General features: G+C 31.6%; 1 protein-coding gene across 1 annotated transcript in view; it reads right to left on the bottom strand.

Moving 5' to 3' along the window:
- Positions 1–1,384: 1,384 nt before the first annotated feature.
- The window catches only part of ogre (optic ganglion reduced), a 51,168-nt gene continuing 41,874 nt past the window's right edge, over positions 1,385–10,678 (bottom strand). Inside the window, exon 4 of the mRNA XM_072542185.1 lies at positions 1,385–3,785. Coding sequence (XP_072398286.1) covers positions 3,222–3,785 — 564 coding nt within the window. The 3' untranslated portion in view covers positions 1,385–3,221. The remainder of the gene's footprint in view (positions 3,786–10,678) is intronic.

Here is a 10,678-nt window from a genome sequence, read left to right as displayed (position 1 = left end):
GTTTATGTGAAAGTGTTGATGAGATCGTTGAGTTAGTTAGCAGTACACTTGGTGTTGGGAAATCTACGATTTACAGAGTTATTAAAGAAGAGAAATGTGGTAGTTTTCAAATGCCACGTAATGCTCCAGGGAAACCAAAATTTCAAATAGAATATCATTTTAAAGAAGGACTTCGACGGAAAGTGCATGAATTCTTCTTTAGACAAGAATTTCCAACATTGGATAAAGTTCTTGTCTCAGTTCGAGATGATAAGGATTACCCAGAAATGAGTCGAAGTACGTTATGGAAACTTTTAAAAGAAATAGGCTTCCGCTGGAAAAAGAATCCCAGAAAGTCTATTTTATTAGAAAGAAGCGATATTGTCATATGGAGAATACATTTTCTAAGAACCATAAAGGAAATGAGAAACCAAAAAAGAAAAATATTTTATCTTGATGAAACATGGATCAACGAGGGTCATACACCAAATAAATTTTGGCAGGATGAAACTGTTACAAGTCAAAGGCACGCGTAAATAACTTATCTACTGGTTTAAACACACCATCAGGAAAGGGACGCAGGCTGATAATAGTACACATTGGCAGTTCAGACGGTTTTGTTGAAGGTGGTTTATTAACTTTTGAATCAACTCGTACCGGTGACTACCATGAAGACATGAACGCTGATGTCTTTCAAGAATGGTTCGAACAAATGATAGATCTTCTTCTTAAGAACTGTGTAATAGTAATGGATAATGCAAGTTATCACTCCAGACTTATAGAAGGACTGCCCACAACCAAGTGGTTAAAAAAAGACTTGCAGAATTGGCTGAGTTCAAAAAATATTACGTACCATCCCGGATCTATAAGAAAGGAACTTTATTCGTTGTGTGCCCTTCATAAAGAAAAATTTAAAAAATACGAAATTGATGAAATTGCCAAAAATCGTGGAATGACAGTACTTAGATCCCCACCATATCATTGTGAATTAAACCCGATTCAACTGGTATGGGTACAGATAAAGAGTGAAGTTTCAAGAAAAAATACCACTTTTAAAATTCATGATGTTAAACAGTTGTTTTTGGAGGCCGTAAATAATGTAAAACCTGAAAACTGGGAAAAGGCAGTAAATCACACTATTAAAGAAGAGGAAAAAATGTGGAAGCTGGACAATATTACTGATAAAATGATCGAGCCAGTTATTATAAATCTTGGTTCTGAAACTTCATCTTCTGAATCTGATTTGGATTTGTAACAAGTAGCTGTAAGTTTTATATTAATATTTTTATTCATCTATTTAACATACCTTAGACGGTTTTAAAAACTCTTTTTCTCTTTTGTAATTTTTAAAAATTAAAAAAAAATGTGAATTTTTTAAAACCCTTTTTAATGTAGGCCAGTCAGTTCTAATATAGTGTGTGATAAAAGAGGTCACTTTTGTTTACATACACATAACACTTTATAACACTGAAATAATTCATTTATTTTTTACAATTATTCAAAGTAATTTTTCAATTCACTAATAACCCTTTGTGGTTGATGTGGATTATATGTTTTTTCTAAATAAAAAAAATAAAAAAAAAAAAAAAAAAAAATTTCAATTAATCTTGAGCACGCCCATGGAGTGGTCGGAGCTACCAGTTAAAATTATGCTAATTACTCTCTCGTTCATAAAAAAAAAACTATAGTGGAATAGAAATAACGCTGATAATAAGACAGTTGCAACAATTTTCTCATTATTGGTTATCATGATCTTTACTATCTGATCTATCTCAGTTATCTTTCTATCTATCTCGTTATCTAATTTTTCTCGTGCATGTCTCATGAGACAAACAGTACTGAAGAGGTAATATCCCAAATGTTTTTTCATACATCATTCAGTGTTCACACTCATCAAATCAATAACTTATGTAAGAAAAATTAAGAATATTCCAAAGGAAGATCCTCAGAAGAATTATGGGACCGATAAGAATGGAAAACGGAGAAATGGCTGGGACACATTGAGAGAAGGAAAAACGACCTACTGATTAAGAAGGTCACCAGATAGAAGCCAGTAACTGATCCAAATCACAAGAGAAATTGTCAGGATCAGGTCATGAGAGATATCAAAATTCTGAAAGTGAGAAACTGGAGTGACCTATGCAAAAAATTGTAAAAACCCAAGTTATACAATGAATTTTGACAATAGGCACGAGGAATGCAGAGTGATTCACCACAATAACCGAAATACGGAGCTCTAGGTAAGAGAGGCAAAAATTCTATCAGGTAGGAAAGGCCTTGATAATGATGAGAATGAATTATCATCATATTAAACAGGTTACTAAGCTGTGGTGCCATTGTATTGAGTTATTTTTCTGAGAAATTGAGCCATGCAATAATCATTAACTTACATTTCTGATCTATTTATACGATTTATCTCATAAATAAATAAGTTTTGTATATGGCCATAATTTTTTAAATGTTTTATTTGTTCAGTAGATTTCTGAGCTGCGATGACATTTATCAAGTTTTGCTTCTGATCCATGTCTCAGAAATGAGACAAATAATACTAAGGAAGGAGTATTCCCAATAATTCCTTATTAAAATTCTCGTTAACCATATTTAATAGATAAGTTATTAAGATGATAAAAACATTTTTTTGAGTGACTGATACGAGTCATGTACGTTCAATTTTTACCAATATTCTACCAAAGATTGCTTTATCAATACGTCATTTATTATGAACTTATTTCTCAGATCTATTTATACTGTTTATCTCGATCAGACAAATCTTATATATAAGCGTAATTTTCCAAATTTTTACGTCATCAGTGAATTAATGAACTGCGATGACATTTCATTAAGTTTTTTTCTGATCCATGTGTCAAAAATGGGACAAATAGTACAAAGACAAATGCCAAATTTTCAGACATGTGGTTAACCATCTTGCGAAGTTATTTTTATAATCTGTCTATATATAATTTGTCTCAGAAATAGAACAAATGCTATATAGACATAATTCTATAAATATCACGAAAAATCGACTTCTTATAAAAGTAATTGAGCTGCTCTGACATTTTATAAAATAGTTATTCTGATTTGTCTATACTATTTGTCTCGGAAATAATAAAAACATTTTTCGTAATCTAGTTTCTAGTGTCAATTCGATTTTTTATATAAAAATACTTCTCTGAACGATTGTTGTAAAGAATACTTTCACTAAGCTCTTCATTATTTACAAAAAACTACGCGATTGAGCTGCATCAACCTCCTTTCGTATCTATCTTCTTCACTAGTTCGGAAATAATTTCTCTATAGATAAGGGAGTCCATGTTGGTTCCCAACATCATCAGAATCCACCAGTCTCCTATCTCGATCTTGTTGCAGAGGGCCTTGCACACTTCGATCGGAATAGCTCTGTTCTTGGCATGAAGAATCCTCGGTCTGATTTTAGGATAAGCAATGATTAGTATCCTGTAGAGAATCAAGAACGTCAGCATCGTCGCCAATATCATAAACCAGAACCATATAAAAATATAAGTTTTCTCGTTCACTATATTTAGCGGAAGGACGCACAAACTGTCGTGCTTCTGGATCGATCCTGTAGGACCGTACTTGTGGAAGATGCACTTGGTGACTCTGGGAAAGACGTACACCATCGGATCGACGCGATCTTCTTGAGACAACTCGGAGAATTTCATCACCCTCCAGCCGTAGGAGAGGAATTCTCCGTCGAAAAACCTGTTCATGATGAACAGCTGCGCTATGATGTTGATGAGGCACAGGCACTCGCAGCCCCAGTAGCGGAGGGCGTAGAAGTTGTGTCTCTAGAAAAAGAAAAAAATATTTATAACGGAATTAACATGTTTAAAATTCATAAAAATTTTTTATTCAACAAATTGAATATTTTGATAGCATGTTGTCCTGAAATAATGTCGACTATTCGCTAGACTATTTTTAACGTCATGGCAACGCCACGTTTCCTACTGACAAAACTCCTTCTTGTCGTAATTTATACACAAATTATGTTCAGTGTCCCAAAGGATTTTCAGGAATATAGACAGCACTGGTTAAACAGTTTTCTACAGAGAAAATGCAATAAAATGAGAAATAGTATGCCATTTTAAAAAAATCAGATAATTAGGTAAGTATTATATAAGTTAGGTTATGTAATATTTATTTTGATTTACTTATGTTGAAGTGACTAACCATCCGAAACAAGTGAGGATTTTTGCTGCTTTAATCACATTTTTTTTTGTGTCTTATTACAATAAATAATATCAAAAAGATTCAAAAATCTTTTGTAACTGTTGTGAACTGGTAACTGATAGTTTTGGCCACACTACCATAGAATAACCGAACACACATAGAAGCGACACAACGGTCCAAAAGCGTGTACCATTTTTGTATAGGTACGCATGCCCGATTCTGGTTGTTTAACTGTCAAAAACACGTGCTTATTCTTTAATTCTGGTTGTTTTCGATAGTCCGTAGGCGTCTATGGTAAATACTCGACACAACAAGTGCATTTGACCATTTATATAATTTATTTATAGTTAAAAGGTTATAGTTATAGTTTATAGTTATAGTTAAATATATAAGTTTATAGTTATAGTTTATAATTAAAAGTTTAATTTATATTTAAAATGTCTGGATATATTTGTGCGATTCGCGGATGTTCATCTGTGACAGGAAAAGGAATAAGTTTATTTAGATTTCCTCAGAATAATAACAGGTAATTACTATTGCTTTGTAATTATTATTAGTTATTACATAATAGTATTGGTTTGACTTTCGAACAGTAAGCCGACGCCGACGTGTCTGTCCGAGCTATAAAAAATAAACTTTGGTCTGCCAAGGGATAGTTCAAAATGAAAATATTAAATTTGGTGTCAGTGCTATTTCTTTTATTGAAAGACGCAAGTCTCCGAAGGCTCAGGTCAAAAAATCAACAGATGGTTGCCGGGTGTCAGTGCGCTCGAAGACAACAATACGAATATAGTATTTTTAGGAAATAAAAATATATAGAGGGTTTTATACACGAGAATATTTTTGATTTAAGAGCGTAGGCGCAAAATTTCGGGCAAATGTTTTTTAAATGTATTCATTTTTTTTCGAATCCTGAAAAAACTAATAAGTATTTTTGAAAAATTTAAACGCAGAATGAAACACCACATTATTACTGAGGGCCAAAAGTCCCCGAAAACTTCTATAATGTTTATTTTAATAAGTTACAGGGGTGAAAAAAAAAAAGAGAAAATTTAGTGTGATTTTTAACTTCAAATATCTCATTCAAAAAAACTTTTTGTTTATTCTAAGGGACTTTCGGCCCTCGGTAATAATGTAATCTTTCATTCTGTGTTTAAATTTTTCAAAAATATTTGTTAGTTTTCTCAGGATTCCAAAAAAATATTAAAAAGCATTGGCCCGAAACTTTGCGCCTACGCTCTTAAACGAAACAAAGAAATTACTAAAATGCTCAAACTAAAAATTGTTGGAAACATAATTAGACCGATAATTGGGAAAATCTTAAAATTACAACAGAACAAGACTTCAAAGATGCAAAAACATGGTTGCAAATAAACAAACTTACACTAATTTATGAAAAAACTAAATAGGTACTCATCTACTTTTTGCTATATACAAAAGTTGTCTGCCAATTTTTAATTCGTTAAATATGAATAAAAAAGATCAAATATATGGATCGAAGTACATAAAATATTTAGGAGTTTTAAATGGGAATTACAAATAAAAAATATTAAAACTTTATTTGTTGCATATCTTAATATTTAGTGACATTTTTGTGACTTAGTCAGGAGAAAACTGTAAATTTATTAAGATTATATATTGACAAAAGTTAAATATTTCATTACATACAATATACTTAGAATATACTAATACTCTTATAGTTTGTTGTAAGTAATAAAGTATTATTTATAAATACAGAAAAATGCTTTGTTTAAAATATGTTCTGTTAAAAATTTGTAGTGCCAAAGTGTGGATAGAAGCTTGCAGACGAGAAGATTTGTTATTCAAAATGGATTCACTTTATAATAATTATAGGATTTGTGAACTGCATTTCGAAGATAATGTTATTGTAAAAGGAAATAGAAGAAAAACATTGGCGCATGACGCAGTACCTTCAATGATCTTTGTTATTTATATTTAACGAATTAAAAATTGGCAGACAACTTTTGTATATAGCAAAAAGTAGATGAGTACCTATTTAGTTTTTTCATAATTTAATGTAAGTTTGTTTATTTGCAACCATGTTTTTGCAATTTTGAAGTCTTGTTCTGTTGTAATTTTAAGATTTTTAGTAATTTCTTTGTTTCGCTTAAGAGCGTAGGCGCAAAATTTCGGGCCAATGCTTTTTAAATACAATCATTTTTTTCGAATCCTGAGAAAACTAACAAATATTTTTGAAAAATTTAAACACAGAATGAAAGATTACATTATTACTGAGGGCCGAAAGTCCCTTAGAATAAACAAAAAGTTTTTTTGAATGAGATATTTGAAATTAAAAATCACACTAAATTTTCTCTTTTTTTTTTCATCCCTGTAACTTATTAAAATAAACATTATAGAAGTTTTCAGGGACTTTCGGCCCTCGGTAATAATGTAGTCTTTCATTCTGCGTTTAAATTTTTCAAAAATACTTATTAGTTTTTTCAGGATTCGAAAAAAATGAATGCATTTAAAAAACATTGGCCCGAAATTTTGCGCCTACGCTCTTAAGAATTTATATTGTGTGATATGCCCACTGACTATTAATTTTCTGGTTGTTAGCTGTCATTGGCGGCTTGGCCACGTAACTTCAAAGGACTGTCGCTTCTCTGTGTTCGGTTGTTCTCTGACACTACGTCACTTTCAATAATTGACAGTACGTCAATGCTGTCAATGTCAAAAATGTCACTGTCAGTGTTGTTAAACGTTTACAAACTACTGAATTTTTAATAATCATACACACGATATAAAACAGTAAGTCTTATAATCTAATTTTTTTTATCAGTCGCCGAAAATTCGGCTATAATGCGTGTTTCCAAAAAGGACTATATATTCATTTGCCCATAAATATTTATCACCCGTCTTCTCGCTAAGTCTAAGACCCGAATATGTAACGTTTTGGTCAAAAACACAATGGGACAATGGACATTTGCATTCGAAATGTTTGCTGGAGGATTCGGTAAAAAGTTAAAATGTGTACCATGTCTTGTACATGAAATTTTTATCGACTGCTACCTTGCTTTTATTGCATCTCACGTAGATCTTGTCGGTGTGATGGTTCACTGTTATATAGAAGCCGCCATGGGAGTTTTTTATAACGGTAAAAGTATACATGTCTTCCATTTAGATACAAGTTAACCAAAGGCAAAACATTTACTGTGTTTATTTATCAATATCGTCTATCACTAATTTGCTTTGACAAACCCTTATCTCAAAGAAATAAAACCCCCTAGGTTAAGTTTGGCCTAACTTGTGGTCGTCGAAGTGTCTTCAACGTCCACAAAGTTTGGTCAGAAAACTGGATAGGAAGCAACTGATGTACTAGGCAGAAACATTATAAAGGTCTTAATTCACGAGAATATAGGTAAGAAAAGCTACCTTATGTTCTAAACCTTGATTTTCGAAATATTGGCGGGGCACTAAAAAATACTAAAAAATTAATAGATGACGAACCAACCGATGTACTTAAAACACAAACATTTCCTCAAAGAACCACTGGGAACCACAAAGAACTCCTGAGTTCCACAAACAAAGACCTCAAAAACATTTGAAACTTTCTGAAAATGAGCTAGAACAGTTCTTAGGGACCTGTATTTATATGTTAATAGTGCAGTTGCCAAACGCTAGAAGTTATCGGAACTCCAGCCTGAATCATCGAAGTTGGGATTTCATATGATCAAACTAAAATCAAAAAAATGATACAACACGCGTATATTTTTCCATATTGTTGATTTGATGACTGTCGATGCGTGGATTCTTTGGAGGAGAAGTGACAATGAGCATAATAATTTAGTTCTGGCAGTTTTCAAAATGGCCGTAGCAGAGTTTTTATGCAAAGTTAACAAAGCTGGTTTTACTACAAAAAGGGTCCAACAACCGATATACCAATGCAAAATGTACGAACAGATGGATATGGTCATCTTCCATTATGGTGTAGTGAAAGGCAAAGATGCAAATATCCTTGTGGTTGAAAAAGTTTCATAACATGCGAGAAGTGTATTATTTTTTATAGCAATGGCTATACCGCTCTGAGGAGACCTAAAGAGGTCGAAATACGTATAAGCGACTTGTCGCTGCCCTGTATCGAAACAAAAATCTAATACCGTCATTATGTTTTATTACTTTACTCCGTTTGGAGTACCAGAAACTGAATTCACTACGAATTTTGACCATGATGAATGGCATGTGGAATGCAATTTTAGATTCCCTTGCCGAGTAATTTATCAAGCTGTTTGCTTTGCAAGTTTTAGAAGGCACAGTGGTAAAAATTTGAATTCGGTTTCGCCAGGTAGAAATCGTTTGATTTCTCTTTTTGTATTATTTTTCTTTGCTTAAAAAAAGATAGAAATTGTTTATACAACTTTCACAATGAATAATTATTATGATTAGAAAGTAATAAACATCATTTTTTTTCACTATATTTTTTCACAAAATTTCAAATTTGGCGGTCTATATCTCAAGAGCAAATTGTTTTTTATGAAACTACACTATGAGATTTTTTAATTTATCTTATAGTCATATATCATCTTCATCTGTTTTTATCTCAACAGTCTGTGGTTATTGCTTTATAATAATACAGATTCTAGATTCCTAAAATTACTACTGTATAACAGCATTTCACTAGCTTATTGGAACTTTTATAGTCTGTTTTGCCCAAAAAGTTTTTAGACATCTTTCTTTTTCCACCTTTTCATTATTTGCTTAAATTTCTTTTTAGTATTTTGTACTAATATGGCATCTTCAGTATACGTGAAACAACGAGGAATGTCCCATTGAAAGTTTCGTGTGATATGATCCAGTATTCACAAGGACATTGTGATATAAACAATAAACTATGTTGACAGAGACATCTACACATATTTATCAATGACATTCGATATTTTAAAAGTATGCTAAATATTTTATTTAATCTTTGTCGTTACGATAAAGACATTGATAAAAATATGCCTATATGCTATAAAAACAATGAGTGACATTATTTAAACTATGTAAACAATATTTGAGATTGGGGTAATTGTATAATCGTATTATAATTTTTTTATTGGCAATTAAAAATTTTATTTATGCACTATAAAAATATTATCGTGTTTATACCTCTAAACAGTCAATTGAAATTATAAAGTAGGTCAAATTTGGACATTATCTTTTATAAATAATTATTAAAGCACATTTTTATTACCAAATTATAAAATTTAATGCGAAAAAGATTGATAATCCTTGTATCCAAATACTAATATAGTTCCGTTTTATGTACCGTTTTTAAATAAAACCAGCGGCTCTTAATTTATACAGCACGAAAATATCTTATCAACTAAACTCAACTCATAACAGCGTTCATATATATTTACCAAAAGTATTATTCTAGAATCATCTGGAATAGTCCATCTCTAGACTTCCTGTTGGAAGTAACTCGAAGGCAGGCGCTATTGAAAATGCCATCGATTGTATATTCGAGATTCATCCTTCTAAATTAACAGAATAAATTAACATAACGACATTTTATTTAATTTGTTTTTCTTTTTCCTTCATTCTAAACTTATCGCTATGGTTTTCTGTGTTCTATTTTTCTATATACATTTTAGGTTAGTTTGACACAGGACCGAAGAAGATAACTCCTACCAGGGAAAAGCAAACAAAACAGTACCTTACATTAAACTGTCTGTCTCTGCGCCTATGCTTATACAACATTAATTGCACATTTTGGCATGATAGGTAGAACTGTTCCGTTTACTATTTTGTTTTTGAGAAAAACCATTATTTTGACGACCTTTCGACAAGTGTCATTCTGATTTGTCACTCTTAAGTCAGGTAGTAACTTGTCTTGCTGATGTTTGCAGTAAAGTGTATTTTACTTACGTACTAATTTTAAGAGGGACAGCCTCTTTTAAATGACGGGTTTTACAGCTTCTTCTGTGTTGTTGTTATCACAATTCCACGTACTCTATATTACAACAAATATTTCGCTAAATATCAGAACTTGTTGCAGTTCCTTTGTCTAGTGTTGTGTAGATGTATTATTTAATGTTTATGACATTCCTAAAATTGTTGGATAACCTATAATTTTGACGAAATACTCCTGAAAATGCTGTGAGAGCGAAATAGTTGGGCAAAAACTGTGCTCAGGGAAGTATGTCAGAAAATATAACCATATTTTGCTATGGCATTAAAATTTTGATAATGAGTTGTAAAATAATGAAGATAATTCTCTTTTTGAATATATAATGAGGTTACTGGACTGCCAACCAAGAATTGTACTATAAATATGAAATATGACGCTATTTTTAAAATTTTGCATCAATCAATAACATCACTTTGATATGCTACTTACTATATACGTAACAAATAAATCACTGTATGTTAATTAGCGTCCGATAATACTTTATCATTAACGATTGTTTACAAGCATAAACAGTTAATCCACAATGTATGTATAAACCTGTTGCACTTTTTTCTTTGTAAATATAGAAATTTTAGTTCGAAAATTACGTAGAAT

The sequence above is a fragment of the Diabrotica undecimpunctata genome, chromosome 8, assembly GCF_040954645.1.
Source record: "Diabrotica undecimpunctata isolate CICGRU chromosome 8, icDiaUnde3, whole genome shotgun sequence".
NCBI lineage: Eukaryota > Metazoa > Arthropoda > Insecta > Coleoptera > Chrysomelidae > Diabrotica > Diabrotica undecimpunctata.
This window is presented reverse-complemented; position numbering and strand designations above follow the sequence as displayed.